The sequence below is a fragment of the Pinus tabuliformis genome, chromosome 1_2 (genome assembly GCF_031772625.1).
Source record: "Pinus tabuliformis cultivar Carrire ecotype Pingquan chromosome 1_2, CPIR1, whole genome shotgun sequence".
NCBI classification, from domain to species: Eukaryota; Viridiplantae; Streptophyta; class Pinopsida; order Pinales; family Pinaceae; genus Pinus; species Pinus tabuliformis.
The window spans coordinates 573,318,690-573,336,497 of NC_142298.1; the positions used below are offsets into that span (position 1 = coordinate 573,318,690).

General features: G+C 37.7%; 1 protein-coding gene across 1 annotated transcript; it reads right to left on the reverse strand.

Annotated features, from left to right (window-relative positions):
* Positions 1-13,319: 13,319 nt before the first annotated feature.
* LOC149206893 (ABC transporter B family member 15-like) lies at positions 13,320-17,761 on the reverse strand. Its single transcript, XM_089397825.1, has 8 exons — positions 17,513-17,761; positions 17,372-17,426; positions 17,092-17,270; positions 16,487-16,944; positions 15,823-16,363; positions 14,874-15,740; positions 13,782-14,779; positions 13,320-13,686 (listed from the first exon to the last, which is right to left on the reverse strand). Exons 1-8 carry the CDS (start codon positions 17,759-17,761, stop codon positions 13,320-13,322), a joined length of 3,714 nt encoding a protein of 1,237 aa, XP_089253951.1.
* Positions 17,762-17,808: the final 47 nt, after the last annotated feature.

The window sequence follows — 17,808 nt, forward strand, 5'->3', positions numbered from 1 at the left end:
CTAGAACCAGGTTTCTGCATCCAGGGGGCTATGTGATGTGTTTCCTGCAAGTCTAGGGATTTATCTTAACCTTCACGAACCCTAACTCTTTAAACCCAAAACTTACAGTAAATAACAGTTATCAGATTTATGTCCTTCTCTGATTGCGCTAATCATGCATAACATCATACAAATAAGCAGATCTACATCTTCATGAATCTATTAAGTACTTTTCTCAATTAAATGCATTCAACAGTTCATAAATACAACAATTTCATAAATAAATAATAATACACAATTACACAGATATCATTCCAAAATATGTCTTTATTATGATTCAGATTCTCAGTTACAAACTCTTTCCAACCCTACGCACATAGCTGCAGGGGCCTGCGCACTCGGCCACAAACTTACCAAGGTCTCCGCACACACAGCTTCAAGAGCTTTCCCCTTCGCCTAAGTACAGAATAGAAAAATTTAGATTCAACTCATGCTTACTACTTCCCTTACCTATGACTTTCCTATGACTTCCTTTTATACGCTTCCTTCATTACAATATCATGGTCCGCGAACTATGGTCGGGTCTAAAATCAATTTGTCTTTAACAAAATAAGGGGATTTGACCTTCCTAAAGCCTCTTTGATTCCTATTGATCTACGCTACTCACGCTTTGTGCCTAAAAATGCAGAGATTTCACAATATCTTTACAAACTTTTAACAAAACTTTAACAAAATCTGACCCAGGGGACCCTGTCCCAACAGTGTGGTATCTAAGAAGTGGAGCCTCATTCCATATGACTTCCAATAAGTAATTTTTCAGAAACTTGGAGGAGAAGGACCTCCATATGCACATCGAGATGGGAGATGATGGAAGGTATAACACGACTGACATCGATATTGTTACGTTGGAGTCTGGTTCTACTCTCACGTTAAAAGATGTCATGTATGTTCTGGGTCTCACGAAGAATTTAATTTCAATTGCTATGTTGTAAGAACGTGGCTATGATGTGATAATTAGAAAAGGAAAGGCTTTCTTCATCACATAGCCACGGGAAAAGTGAAGGGGATTAGGGTTCGGGTGAAGAACCTCTACAAATCGGATGTAGAAGATTGTGCTACTTTGAGCACGAAAGCAAAGAAGGTGCAAAGCCGAGACATCAGTGAATAATGACATAGAATATTGGGCCATTTTCACCATGGAGACTTGAAGATCATGAATCATCTTTCTACAAGACTTCCCAAGGGTGCACTAGAGAAGTGAGATACATGCAAAGGGTGTACACTAGGGAAGTACACCAAAGCCACCTTTCATGATAAGGATAGTTGAACGCAAGCGATCCTTGAAAGAGTTCACTTAGATGTGTGTGGATTGTTCTTAACAACTTCCATGGTCAAGCATAGGTATTATGTGATATTTGTAGATGATTTCTCACATAAGTGTTGGATATTATTCATGCAAAAGAAAGACCAGACATTCTCAAAATTTTGTGAATTTAAAGCACTTTTTGAGAAAGATAACGGTGGAGAATATGTGTCGAATGAGTTCAAGAACTTATGTGCATCTTAAGAAATTCAATGGTATTTAATAGCACCTCATAACCCACAACAGAATGGGGTGGCTAAAAGGAAGAACAAAGGATTGTGGGAGCTTCACGCTCAATGTTACATGATCAAGGCCTATTGTTGCACTTATGGGCTGAAGCATGCAACACAACTGTATATGTTCATAACAGGAGTCCTCATTGGATTCTCGGGATGAGTACACTAGAAGAATCTTTTTCGTGAAAGAAACAAGATGTGTCACACTTTAGGATCTTTGGTTCATTAGTTTACTATCATGTTTCCAAGGATGCAAGGAAAAATCTAGAGTCGACAACTGAGTTGGGAATATTTGTGGGGTACACGATACACCTCACAACTATAAGGTGTACCTGCAATCTCACAGGATGACAATTGTTCGTAGAGATGTGAAGTTTGATGAAGAGAAGGCCATGAGATGTTCCCTTGAGAGGGAGATTCAATTGCATGCAGATGAGGAGATTTTGGCTCCAAAGGAAGAACCTCAGGATGATGTGGAGAATCCACAAGCAGAGGAGAAGAGAGTGGAAGTATGCACTCATGCAGATACATCGATAGATGGAAGGAAGTGTGAGAAACAAGATGACAAATTGATGCATGATGCTAGAGAGAATGTGGGGACACTCACATCATAGCACAGGTAGAGGAGGTCACTAGAGCAGTACACAGGCTACATGGCTCTAATGAGTGAGATTGTAAAGACTGAGCCATCCTCATTCAAGGAAACAATGCAACAACCAATATGGGTTGATGTCATCATAGAGGAGTATGACTCCATTATCAAGAACAGTGCTTGGAAAGTTGTCCCAAGGCCAGAGGACAAGTTAGTGGTAGGTTCCAAGTGGATCTACAAGATGAAGCAAGCAGTAGATGGAAGTGTTGAGAAACACAAGGCCATATTTGTGGCCAAGGGGTTCTCTTGGGTGGAGGGAATTGATTATGAGGAGACCTTTGCTACAGTAGCAAGGTACTCTTTAATCAAATCTATTCTAGCACTTTTAGCACAGATGGGATGGAAGATACATCATATGGATGTGAAGACAACCTTCCTCGATGGAGTGATTGAGGAAGAGGTGTACATAGAGCAGCCAGAATGATTTGAGACTTTCAGTAGACAGTCACATGTGTGTAGACTCAAGTGAATGTTTTATGGATTGAAACAATCACCCTTTGCTTGGTACACCAGGACCGACAACTATTTCACCAGGTTGGGCTTCACCAAAAGTGAAGCACATGAAAACCTTTACCATTTTGTGGTTAAAGGTAAATTATTGATTATAGTATTATATGTTGATGACTTAATTCTAACAGGTGATGAGAAGTTGGTCAAACATTTCAAATAGGATCTTGCAATAGAATTCAAGATGAAGGACTTGGGGCTCATTCATTATTTCCTTGGTATGGAAGTATGGCAAAGAGACGGTGAATTTTTTGTCTCTCAAGGAAAGTATGCCAATGAGATATTGAAGAAGTTCCACATGGAGAGAAGCAAACCCATGGAGACTCCTCTAGCAGGGAATTGGAGGAAGGAAGATGTTACTTCAGGCGAAGTAGTGGAGGCTACTATTTACAGGCAGCATGTGGGTTCACTTATGTACTTAGTGAACACATGACCAGACATGTGTTATGTAGTTAAGAAAATTAGTCAAGAAATGGTTAAGCCAACTAAACTCTATTGGAAGGAAGCTAAACGTGTGTTGAGATACCTCAGAGGCACCACTCAGTTTGGTCTTTTGTGGAGATGGATAGAGGGATGAAGCAAGGCTTCACAGATGCATATTTGGTAGGGAGTCCATCAAAAAGGAAGAGCACATCGAGGGGAATCTTCAATATTGGGCTAGCAACATTTTCCCGGTACAACAAGAAGAAGATATCAGTTGCACTCAGTTCAGCAAAAGCAGAGTACATGGTTTCTAGTCAAGCATCTTGTGAGGCTATCTAGATGAGGAAGATCCTTGATGGGTTATTTGGTCAGCAGATGGATCCTACACTGATTTACTGTGACAATCAGAGTTGTATCAAACTCTCTGAGAATATATTTTTTCATGATCAGTCCAAGCATATCGACATTTAGTATCACTATCTACGAGATTTTGTAGAGGAGAATCATGTTGCTAGAGTAAATTCCTACAAAGGAACAAGATGCAGATATATTGCCTAAGGCATTGTCAAGATGAAAATTCGAGTTCCATAGAGGCAATATTGGGGTATCTGATAATCCCTTTCTTGTTGAGAGGGGGTGTTTAAAATTGAACAATAAAATCTTGATTTAATTTTCCCTTGAATTAAATTAGGAGAAAAATTGTAATTCCACATCGCAAGACAACTTGTACGAGTTAACTAAGTTAATTTGACTTATTTGGTTCAGTTAATTTGACTTGAGGGTCTAAATTGACTCATGTAGAGTGTCTCCTACTTTATAGGAGCTCTGGTTGAGTTTATTTTTAGTTGTAATTAATTAATTTAGCTTAACTGAGTTAAAGTTAGTTAAACTAGTTCCAACGGATGAAGGAACTAGTAGGAGGTCTAATAGTGGGGTTTTGCTTCATGTGTTCAACCAGTTAACTGATAATTCAATCATAAATAACTCATGCATGTGTGATATGAGAGTTACCCAGTTGAGATTGGAGTTCAAGGGAAATGTACTATTAGTTGTATAATCATCCAAATTGTATAGGTGGTGCATGCCGTAAGAGGAAGGCCTATGATGAATTACGCAATTCCAATTGAGGAATTTCCCTAATTAATAGGGGCTAATTCCCAAGGAAAAAGAAATAGGGACTTGGGAAAGCAGAAAATTGGTTAAGTTTTGGCCAAAGCTTGTTTAGGAAGCTGTGAGACAGATAGAGATAGTGCAGAGGTTGCTCGAGCTTTAGCAACGCATTGTAATCTTCTCATATTTTCTGACTAATGCAATATAAAGATAGCAAGGGTTTTAGTTGTGGCTTTCCCCAGGAAATCATTGTGTAATGTGTTGATTGAATTCTTTCTCTTGTATGCTTCGTGATTTCTTGATTGATTAATTGTTTCCGCTCATGAGTAAAGTAGATTCAAGTCTTTTTTTTAGAATATTACATAAGCAGTTTGAATCTACAAGGAATTTCTACAGGTTCAACCAATGTTTCTTTGAAATATATAACATAGTAGGTTTGTCATTTCTATGAATTCGAACTTCAAAAAGTTACAAAATTAAAACGCAAACATACACGTATATTAAAAAAATAAATCACTAAAATTTAAAATTTAATATATCAATATCATTTGTATGATTACGAAACTAAACTACAACTTTTTCCAATTTAATAATCCTATCTACGCCTTTTTGGGGAAATTGCAAGTATTATTAATAGTCAACTTTATTGTTGAAAATAGCAACAAGAAATGTTAAAAATAGCAACAAGAAATCATAATTTAATTTTTCCTTGAATCAAATTAGGAACTAAATCAAAATTATATTCTCATAGCAACTTGTAATAGATAAATAGGTTAATTTGACTTAGTTGGCTCAATGAATTCGAGTTGTAAGTCTATCTAGAGTCATGTAGAGTGATTCCTAAATTTTAGGGGTCCAAAATGAGCTCTTTTGAGTTGTAATTAATTAACTCAGTGTAACTGAGTTATAGTTGGTTAAACTAGTTCAATCAGTTGGAGGAACTAGTAGGAGGTCTAGCAGTGGGGAGAAACTTCAGTGCAACTTCACTGATCCACCAGTTAACTGAAGATTCACTCATAAATAACTCATGCATGTCAATTTAGAGGAAGACCCAATTGAGATTAAAGTTCAGGGACAATGTACTATCAGTTGTATAATTTTCTGAGTTGTACAAATGGTGCATGCAATCAGTAGAAGGCCTATGATGGATTGTACAATTGTGGTGAGGGATTCTCTCAATTAAATATGGGTTAATTCTCTCAAGAATTGCGTAAGGAAGTAGGGGCTTGGCAGGCAGCAAAATTGGCTAAGTGTTGGCTTGAGCCGGTTTGTGAAGCAGAGAGATAGATTGTACTTATGCAGGAATTGTTTGGGTTGGACAAGCATTGTTTTTCTTCTCAATTCTTTTGGTTAATGAAATATAGATAGTCAGGGTTTTGAGTAGTTGATTTCCCCAGAAAAATATTATGTTATGTGCGATTGAAATTTTTCCTTTTCTACTTAGTGTTTTCATCGATCAATTTTTGTCTCCACTAATGAGTAGAGTAGATTCAAGTCTTTTGTTTTAGAATATTACATAAGAATTTTGAATTTACAAATAAATATATAAATGGTATCAGAGCTGAAGACATTATAGAAGAGGAGAATACAAGTTTGCAATGTAGGTGAAATTGAAATTACAGTTTCATATTTCAAAGTCAGTAGGATGCCATTCTACGGTTTGAGACCTGAGTATGCCCTGGAAGGCAGCTCAAATTACATAACTTAGAAGGACATCATGGAGGAAGTGTTGAAAGAGAACATGCTGAAGGAATTCATAGGTCATGATATTCCAAAGCCTCTAGCATCTGATGCTAAATATTTGGTTGAATGGAGAAAGTGTGTGGCAAAGGTGGGAATGATTATCCTAGAAGGAGTTCAAGATCATATTGTCTCAAATCTCCATGGTAAGGAAACTCCATTTGCAATGTGGAGGGCATTAACGAACTTGTTTCAAAATAGCAGTGGCCACAGGAAGTTGGAACTTAAGGACAAGCTCATAAATATCAAGATGGGGAAGGGCGACTCAATTCCAAAGTACTTGACGAATTTCACCCAATGTCGAGATGAGTTTGGAAATGTCATGATTACTGTTGTAGAAGACGATCTAGTGAGATTAGCACTTTTAGGCCTTCCCAAGAGTTGGCACAATTACCAGGACTCAATGAATGGGAAGAAGAAGCTACTAGAGTGGGAGCGGTTGTGGTCTCAATTGGTACAATAAGAGATTCGACAAAACACCAGATATGGGACCTCATCCAAAGAAGTGAAAGAGGACCTTACATTAGTCAGCAAAGAAAAGAAAGCCATGGGAAATAAGTCCCAAGGCAAGGAGGGCAACAAGAAGGACTTGTCAAACATCAAGTGTTTTCACTGTCACGAGTTCGGGCACTATGCCACGATATGCCCACAAAAAGAAGCAAGCAAGAAGGAGCTTGTAGTAGTAGCAACAGGTGAAGATCTAGCTTCACAATTCAAACTTGATTTTACTCTCATTGCATGCATGACTAGCACTGTAATGGGAAGCATGTGGTATCTCGATAATGGTGCCTCATTCCATATGGCGGGGAATAAAGATCTCTTCAGTGACTTGGAGGAGAAAGACCTCAAACATAACATAGAGTTTGGAGATGATGGGAGGTATAGCGTGACTGACATCGATATAGTTACCTTTCAAAGGGAGTCTAGCTCCCCTCTCAGAATCACAGATGTGAGGTATGTTCCAGGACTAAAGAAGAATCTTGTTTCCATTGTGGTATTGGAAGATTGTGGCTACAATGTGATTTTTAGCAAATGAAAAGTTTTCCTTAGATACATCGCAACGGGAAAAGTGAAACAGATCGGTGTGCGAGTCAAGAACCTGTATGCACTTGAGGTACAAGATGCATGCAAAGCCTTAAAGAGCAAGGCAAAAGTTAGAGACTTGGTGGTTGAGAGGGAGAATGAATTACCTCTCAAGTTACAACCTCAGAAGTAGTCTTAGCAACTTGTGGAGCAACTACAATTGGAGAACCAGAGAAGAGACCAAGTGGAGGCATCCCCTCAAGCAGAGACCTTTAGTAGGGGGAATTTCGAGCCAAGTGGGTAGAGGGAGCATATGCAGCGATACCTCTAGATGAGAGGTGGGATGATGTGAAGTAATAGTCGTAAGAGTGCAGAAATTTGGTTAGGGTCCATTAAGATGTTTTTTCTCATGGATCATTACCTTGCTACGAGAGCCCACAATACACAGTAGAAGGATGGATCAGTGGCGGTTGATGCAGTCAAATGTCAGAGTGACAGAGGTAGAGACTAGCAGCAGTCAAACACTGGGGAGCGCAAAGCAGAGTTGACAATAGTGTAGATGGCACAGTGCAGAGTCAACAACATCGCAGAGTTTTCAGTAGACAGTGCAGTAGCTAATAGTAGTTAGAGACTCTGATGACAGATGCATCATATTGATTCAATTTGGATGGTTTTTCAGTTTCAGAAGTTACAGCACCAACAACACTAGAGATAAGTGTTGCATGCAGAACATTCCAAAGGTACTAGATCGAAATAGAATTGAATTTATTTCTTGTTGAGAGGGAGCGTTGGAAATAAAAACAAGAAATGTTAAAAATAACAAGAAGAAATCCTAATTTAATTTGTACTTGAATCAAATTAGGAATTAAATTGAAATTCTATTCTCATAGCAACTTGTAATAGTTAAATACATTAATTTGACTTTGTTGACTTATTAAATTGAGTTGGAAGTCTATCTAGAGTCATGTAGAGTGATTCCTAAATTTTAAGGGCCTAGGTTGAGTTCTTTTGAGTTGTAATTAATTAACTCAGTGTAATTGAGTTATAGTTAGTTAAACTAGTTCAATCAGTTGGAGGAACTAGTAAGAGGTCTAGTAGTGGGGAGCAGCTTCAGTGTAGCTTCACTTCTCCACTAGTTAACAGAAGATTCACTCATAAATAACTCATGCATTTTAGTTTCAAGATTTACTCATAAATAACTCATGCATCTCAGTTCAGAGGAAGACTCAGTTGAGATTAGAGTTCAAGGACAATGTATTATCATTTTTATAATTTTCCGAGTTGTACAGATGGTGCATGCAATCAGTGGAAGATCTACGATGGATTGTGCAGTTGTGGTGAGGAATTTTCCCAATTAAATATGGGCTAATTCTCTTAGGAATTGTGGCAAGAAGTAGAATTGGCTAAGTGTTGGCTTGAGCTGGTTTATGAAGCAGAGAGATAGATTCTACTCGTGCAAAAATTGTTCAGGTTGAACAAGCAATATATTTTCTTCTCAGAGCTTCTGGTTAATGCAATATAGATAATCGGAGTTTTGAGAAGTTTCTTTCCCCATAAAAATATTGTGTTATGTGCTATTGAAATTCTTCCTCTTTGCTTAGTGTTTTCATCAATCAAAATTTGTTTCTGATGATAAATAACGTAGATTCAAATATTTTATTTTAGCATATTACGTGAATCTACAAGTAAAAATCTACATTTATCACTGATATAAAATTGGTCATAGTTGTGCACAATCAATTATAATTTACTATGATAGATTATGATTGAGTGTAGTTACTCATGATTGATTGAGTAAGTCAAGCATGGTAAATGACATTAACCATGGATAAATATGATTTCACCCATTTAACCATAATTTTCTATAATAAATAAGAAAGCTAAACATATGCCTTCATAATATACTCCAATTTCTTGATATGCATGGAGACAATCGTGAATTGAAAGGAATGTATGTCTCTGAACATTTGGTTATGTAAAAATTACATATCCATCAACCACGTTCCTGGAAATAGCAACAAAAACTGTAGATTTGGTTGAAATATCTAATCTGAATAAAACAGATCCACATTCAAGCCCCGATGTTAGCCGTTGTGTCTTCCCATTTGTACCCACGGTCGCTCAATGTAGATTTTAAATCCTCGTGAGTGAATGTAGTTTCGTGCATTGCTAAATGATCTCGCATTCCTCGCCCACATCTACAGTGTTCCACTTATTTTTTATTTATTATATTCTAAATATTTGCGATGGTATTTATTTTTAATTTATTGCATTCTAATCATTAGTATACGTTAGATCATTCGCATTTATTATCCTATTTTTGTGGTCTATTCATTTTTTTTTAATTTCTCTTTTAATAACTTCTTTTAACTCTTTCATGTATTTGTTTTTTATGGTATTTTTTTTGATGTTATTTTTTTGTACAATTGAGTGCTTTTTTAAATAAGAAAGGTAAGTTTAACTATTAATTTATAGTTTTTTTGGCATTGTATTTTTTTTATGTATCTGAAAAATATTTTAAAAAATAAAAAATTATATCTAGCAAATAATTATATAATTATAAAAAATTATATTTAGTTAATAATTATATAATTATATTAAGTAAAAAATTTCTTATCTCTTATACAGGCCACCATTTCATGGTGAATTTATGGGACCTCGCCTTTAAGCAGAGTGGTAGAGGCCTTTTAGCATGGTTTGTTTATTCATCTACATGAATGGGATTCATTCCATCATGTTGTTCATTTTGGGCCACTAGTTAGAGCTATGGCTTATCCTTCAACAACTCCACTTATTGTTGCCCTTGATGGCTATGCACTTCGAGTCTTGTTTGGTTATTTAGTGTGTGTTTCCTTCCATATGCTTTAGTGGCTTTCCCTCCTCTCTTGACAACTTTTTCCGATGGAAAAGGTTTGAGCCCAATCTTGTCATTGATACATCTTGCCTAGGAGTTATAAAGGCCTCTCTCTTTCACAATGACCTCTAGAATCTTCCCTGTCATTTCTATGAAGTCTTTGTCACGCCTTTTTTCCTTTGGTAGACATGACTCGTCAACAAGCTTGTCGCCAATATGGAAGTGGTGGTCGTGGCACTCCAAGGGACTCTTAGGACTACCATGCACACACACCTCTACATTCATGTGGAAATCCATCTAGTGGAAGAGGAAGTTTGACAAGAAAGACTAGTAACTCTAAATTCAGAGGTCATGGATGACATAGACTTTAGGGTTCCAAATACATGCAACTCTTGGGGCCGCCAAAATCACTATCTTCCTAAAGTAGATTTGAAATGGCATGTTAAGTTGTTGCCAAAGAAGATTCTAGTTGATTGGAGACAAACCCAGGTCAACCTAATGAACAAACTAGATGAACTCAGAGATCTTATGCTAAGCTCAAGAACAATCCATCAGCTTCAATACTTCATTGTCCTTCTAATTCTCATGCTCCATAATTTCAGTTCTTGCTCTTCATGCTAGGCCATCTGAGCTATTGATAAGTTCTTTTTAGAGTTTATGTTTAGTATCTTTTTCTTGTTGTCTTGAATTCTTCAGTCTCTAAAGGTTTCCCATTTTGATTTTTGTTGTTAGTTTCCCCAGTGTGGGGTAGGACTATCTTTTAGAATTATGAAGTTTTGGACATGCAGTTGAAGCTAATTTTTGTTACCCATTGACTATATATTTTATCGTCTTTGGTATTCTTTCTAAAGTAACATATAGAAGACAGTGAAACTAGCATATCTAATGTAAATATTTGACATTTTAATATATAATCAACTAAACTAAATAAATAAATAAATATATGGTATAGGTTTGTACATTCCAGGTTATCATCATGTATTTTTGTGTAATAAATTATCTAACAAAAGTTGGGAAATTCTAATTTAATCTTCTTTGCAATTTCAAATTTATCTCAATTATCAAGTGAAAAATGGTTTTCAAGTTTTTAAGGTCTCTCATACTACTACGTTTTGTGTCAAATTGTTGAGCCTCTGACCTTTCCTACTTTTTCTTTTTTAGTATTGTAGATTTTGCAAATCTACTTGTCTTTCCTTTTTAGTATTGAACATTTTGCAGACTTACTTATCATTTTAAATATTAAGAATATTTTATGATGTTTTTCATTGATAATCGGAAACAAAATTCCTTTGATTCCTTATTCTAAGTCTTTGACAACTTTATATTTATGAGGCATTTCCAAATTACTCACATTAAACTTTTTCATTCTTGACATTTTGAGCCAACAAGTGTGGCTCGCCTTTAAGACAAATCTTTTATTTTCATATCATTGTGCCAAGAGGCACTCTCCAACCGAGTATAGTAAAAATGTTGTAATGTCCTATTTAACATGTTGACTTGGTCATAATAATAAAAAATTAAATTAAATTAAAAATAAATAGAATAAAATGAAAGCATAAAATTAATAATTATAATTATAATTAATTGATAATTAAACCAATCTAGATCCATTTTAACTCTGAATCTACCAACTGTCAAGAGATCAAATATTTTGAGATGCAAATTCCTTTTAAAGTGAAAAGAGATTTGACTCATGTGGACCCTTGATAGATCCGAATTAAAATAACTATACAAAATATTTAAATAATGTCTACTTATAAAAAAATTTACACTTGGAAAAATTAAATCTAGCTCAACTCATATCAAATCAGTTTTAATAAATCTATAAAAATACTATAATATTCCCCTTACATTCAACTTTTATTAAATGTAGAAATACATGTGAATTTTTTTTTTAATTCTTAAAATTTGAAATAATAACCAGTAACGCAATGTAGAACTTATATTTATTTTATTAAAAGTTAATTTATTTTCAATCTCAAACAACATTCTTGTGCAAACATCTTGCCCATAAACCCGCCATCAAAAGTAACTTAAATGCTTAGACATCGAATTTACAGTTTCATACATATATATATACACACACGTCGATATACTTTAGCTTCAGCGTGGCGAGGTTTATATTTACAATATTAGGTTATCAAATTGATGGTTATCAGTTTTTGATGGTCTCTTATATTAGGTGTTCAAATACAATGTATTCTGCTCAACCAACTTCTATATCCCGAGGCTTCACCGTGGGAATCCGATTGATCTACATTGCTTCTGTGGTCAGTCAAATAGTTATGCCTAGCTTTCAATATACCTACGTGTAGCCTACCTTTCAATACGTTACTCCTAACTTGAAATATGCTACGGCTCACCTTCACACGCTCCCTCACCTGCTACTTCTCTCCCCGGCTTTTCATGGCTCTTCCTTGACGAAGTCATTTAGTTGTTTCTATGGTCAGAGCTTCGATGCCTTCCTCTACGTACAGGTATGAAAAGAGTGAACTCAGCTTACTCCAGCCATTACTCTAGGTGAATCCACAAAGACATTTTTTTTCCAAAAGCATTACATAATTACCCAGCTGGCCCATGTATGCGCCGTTTTTATTTTCTTTCTTAAATTCATGAGTTAAACATTGCATGAGCTCTGATTTTCACCTCGGATTTCACAGTATTATAAAAGTACTACATCAGATACTGAATCAGTTAATTCTCTACGTGGATTTCAAAGATTAATGGAACCTGTTTTAGGTTTAAGTGAAAGGATACGGCCATACTCAAGAGTGAAGATGATCCAACGACAGCAATTACGTGTCCTCGAAGGAGATAAGGACGCCGATTTTGATGAAATAGATTCAAGGTGACAAGGACATTAAAGAGAAAAAGACTAAGTTGACAAAGACATTAAGGTGTGATAAAGACATTAAGGTGTGACAAAGACATTAAAGAGAAAAAGACTAAGTTGACAAAGACGTTAAGGTGTGATAAAGTATAATTTATTTTAAAATTAAGAGAAAGTATTGAGCAAATATATTCCATCGTTTTCACTTGCAATTCCGAGTCACGTCGAGATTCCGTGCAAGAAGCCAACCCGGTCTCTGGCCCTAACTGATTTTATTATAATTTGGATGACATTAACGTTAAACGGCCAAACGTCATACAGAGGACATTCCAAATTCAAAATTTGGCTGACGACATTTTATTATAATTTGGATGATTCGTTACAACATATAATTATGACATTAACGTTAAACGGCCAAACGTCATACAGATGACACTACAAATTCCAAATTTGGCTGACGACATTTTGAATGATTTAGGGCGTGGACAAATAACGAAAAAATGAAAATTCAACTTCAAAATTTGGCTGAAGGCATTTAGAAAGATTTAGGACATGGATCACGGCAGAATACTTTTGACCCTTTGAGTGAGGGAGGTGAGAATCTAGTGGTAGCCTAGCTGGATACTGACGAGAGAGTAATATGGATTGCCTTTTCCTTTGCTCATCAGATACGAATGACTTCCCTGCTCAATCACTTTCCCATCTTCAATCACAGCAATCGAATCTGCATTTTGAATGGTTGTCAGTCTATGAGCTATCACAATACTCGTTCTTCCCACCATTATTCTGTCCAGGGCCTCTTGAACCATCTTCTCCGATTGCCTGTCCAACGCACTGGTGGCCTCGTCCAACAGTAATATGCTCGGATTCTTTATGATCGCCCTCGCTATAGCAATACGTTGCTTTTGCCCTCCCGATACTTGCATTCCTCTGTCTCCACAATTTGTTTCATATCCCTTCTCCAAAGAACTACACAAATCCAAGTTAAATCACTGCCATATTCAGTCCGTCCAGAAACAATCTGCTTAAAAATTATGTTTCAATTAAAAAATTGCAGTATTTACCTGATGAAGTCATGAGCATTTGCAGCCTTTGCAGCCTCGATCATCTCCACCTCGCTTGCATTCTCTTTTCCGTAGAGAATGTTGTCTCGAATGCTTCCTCCAAACAGCGTGGGCTCTTGACCTACCAGAGCTATGTGATTCCTCAAACTCTTTAAATTGAACCTCCTGATGTCACTGCCATCGATTTTCACCGATCCTTTTAGGGGATCGTAAAACCTTTCAATTAACCCAATGATAGTCGATTTTCCGGATCCGCTTTGTCCTACCAGAGCCATGTTTTTGCCTGCTTTTATCCTCAAGCAGAAGTTCTTGAAGATCATAACATTTGGACGAGACTGATAAGCGAAGTCCACGTTTCTCAAGTCCACGTTTCCTTCTATCTTATCCGCTTTCTCGCCTCTCTCATCCTCTGGGTTTATGCGGCTTTCTCTGTCCAGTATGCCAAACACAGATTTGACTGCATCGGATCCTTTAGCAATGTCGCTGCTCATAGTTCCTGCTTCTGCTATACCTTTTCCTGTGGTTATCAGAATGAAGGAAATTTGGAAAAAAGCTTTGGATGTGATTTGTCCTTTTGATACAAGTTGTCCTCCATACCAAAAGTTCAAAGCCGCAACGGATAGGGTGATGCATTGCGATGTTCCAAGAGCGAACCCCGCAAACAAAGATTGTTTGATAATCTCTCTGCGAGGTTCTTCTTGACTCTTTTCGAAGAGAGAGAGGATCTTCTCCTGTAAAGAGAAGGCACTAATAGTGCGATGGTTAGCCACAGCCTCTGCTGCGAGTTGACTACCTTGATCTTGAGCTTTTATAGCCTTTTGAGACATGGCCTTGAGGAGAACCGTTTTAGTGTAGAAACATAATACAATAATGGGTTGCACTACGATTATTACAACTGCAAGACGCCATCCTATTATCAAAGCCACCGAGAAGGCTATTACAACAGCTGCCGAAGTTTCTACAAGTAATGATATACGATCTCCGACCAGAGATCTCACCTGTATCACAAATTGCATATTCGAACCATTAGAATACTGTAATACAATTCACAATTTTATTGGAAATATTAAAACTTTAAGGTCAGATACTTGCCACATTAGCATCTGTTGCTAGTCTGGAGCAAACAGCTCCACTAGAATTCTCCTCATTATCGAACCACCCAATCTCAAATGTAAGGATTTTGGACAGCATCCGCTCTCGAACCCTTTTAGTAAGATATTCCCCCATAGCTGCAAAATTGTAATGCTGTAACATGTTTGCTGAAAACGATATTACTCCCACAGCCACAAACATGAAGGAGTAATATTCGATACTGGATTTGATCTGGTCATGGTCCTGAAGGAAAAATACAGATACAGTTGCCCCAAGGAATAAGGGAAAAACAGGTTGAACTGCTCCGGAACCTAAGGCTCCTGAACAACCCAATAGAGCATGCCTCCATTCTGGGGCATTTAATAGAAACAGTTGACGGAATGAAGCGGCGGAAGCAAGCTTGTCTTCATGTACCAGTTCTCGATGGGTCGATACAGAGGCATTCGAACTCGATCTAGTATATATGCTAGAACTCCTTGTTACCAAAGACTGGTCTAGCATAGTAGTGCCTTCGAATCTCTCATCTGGCTTATCTGCCGCAGCAAGTTGTAGTTTCACCAAAGCAGCGTATGCTCCATTGGGTTTACAGATCAGATCTTCATGCATACCTGTCTCGATCACATGACCACTTTGAACCACCGCAATCATGTCTGCGTTGCGGATGGTGGAGAGGCAATGAGCTACTACAATAGTTGTGCGTCCAACTGAAGCTTTGTCTAGAGCATTCTGAACGATTCTCTCCGACTCTGCATCTAGAGCACTTGTGGCCTCGTCTAGAAGAAGTAGACGAGGATCCTTGAGCATAACTCTTGCAATAGCTATACGTTGCTTTTGCCCTCCCGACATCTGGACTCCGCGCTCACCCACCTGTATTGCCCAAATGAAGAAAGTAAACTCAAATTGACTGCACTTTAGAAATGAAGAATGAGAGTAAAAACCTAAATATTACCTGTGTGTCATAACCATCTGGTAGTTGACTAATGAAATCGTGAGCGTTTGAAGATTTGGCGGCAGCAATAACCTGATCCATGCTGGCTCCCTCTTTTCCGAACAAGATGTTCTCCTTGATCGATGTAGCGAAGAGTGCAGGTTCTTGACTTACTAGTCCAATTTGGGAACGCAACCATTTCAATTGTAGCGTTTTAGTGTTCACTCCATCCAGCAAAATCTCTCCAGCCAGGGGATCGTAGAACCTCTCTATCAACGCCACAGCCGTAGACTTGCCGGACCCGCTTCTCCCCACCAACGCAACAGTCTTGTTTGCGGGAATGGTTAGACAGAAATTGCGAAATATCTTGGATTCTGGTCGAGATGGATATGCAAACTCAACGTTTCTAAATTCAACTTTACCGCTGACCTCTTTCAATATTTCTCCTTTTGCATCTTCCCAATCAATGATCGGTTCTCTGTCAACCATCTCAAAGATGCGTTTACAAGCAACACGTGCTTCTGAAAAGTATCTGATATTCGGAAGCGCAGTCCCTAGAGCTCTGTAAACACAACAATGCTTTCAGAGATTTTGCTTGAACTTCAAAAATGTGGTAAATTTGCCGTTGTAGGATCAATTATAGAAGTACATGAGAAAGAGAGATGAATAGAGCGAGAACGCTTACAAGCCACCACTAAGTAGGCAAATTGAAGCCCCGAAAATCCTTCCTCCGCTAGCGCCATGATACATAACCAATCTGCTACCATACCAAGAGTTGAACGCCCACATACCGAAGGTCACTCCTCCGCTTCCTACTGCCAAGCCTTTAACAAGACCTTGTTTAAGCCCAAGCTTTACAGTCCCATTGAGCGCATCGGAGAACTTAGCCATTGTCCTCTCCTCTCCAACGAAGGCAAAGACTGTCCTAATGGATGAAAGAGCTTGCTCTGCAATATTACCGGCTATATTATATGCTTCGGTGAACTTGCGAGAAGTCCCCACCAGAATCCGTCCATACATTATGCCGGGAATGATCAGCATGATCACGAAAGGAAATGACGCTAATGCCAGTCTCCATGTCAAGTAGAATGCCACAAAATAACTACTGAAGAATAAAGAAGTATTCATGACGAAGTTGGGTAGCTGAGGATGGACATTCTCCCAAGAGAATTAGCAATATTAAAATTAGAAAACTTAGTAAAGAGTTCAAACGTTGATAAATTAGATGAACTTAATGAAGGGTCTGAACATTGATAAATTAAATGACAGAAAAGAGTAATAAGATCACACCTTTTCTGCTAAAACGTCCTGTATAACGAGAGTATCATTAGTAACACTGGTAACCACTTCTGCTGTGGTAGTTCTTTGGGTGTCGAAGAATCCCTCGCCCTGCCTCAATACGGCTTTCAAATAATTTATACGCATCCGAGATGCCTGCCTTTCGCTGGTCCTCGCCCAACAGAACGCCTCTGATCAAAGAAAGCAAAGAAAAGCATTAGTCATAGATAAGATCATCAAAAACCATTTAACTATAGAAGGTGTGAAAGAAACAGGAAGATGTTATACCCACCGAGAAACGCAGCAAAAAACGCAGCGATTGATATATAGAGCAGACGTAAAGTATACTGCGCAAGTAACCATCACCGACACATTCATCAATATGTAACATGAATATTATGCAAAGTTTTGTTGTGAAGGAAATGATTATTACCGTGTTGATAATACGACGGAAATCTCCTGTGGATGCCGAACCAAAATTTCCTACTGTGTCTATCAAATTGATTAATACAAGCAGGCGCGTCAAAGGCATGGTCATTCCATCTGTAATGGCTCCTACAGTGCCGAATGCCATTAGCCACAGATCAAATGAATCGGCATACTTAAAAAGTTTCCATATTGAGATGCTTTCCACACGATCATGCGGTTTAAGCAAGTCTGGTTGTTCTTCCAGATTTGACATCTCTATTTGTTCCCTTGCCATATTCTTCAGTGCGGGAAAAACACGGG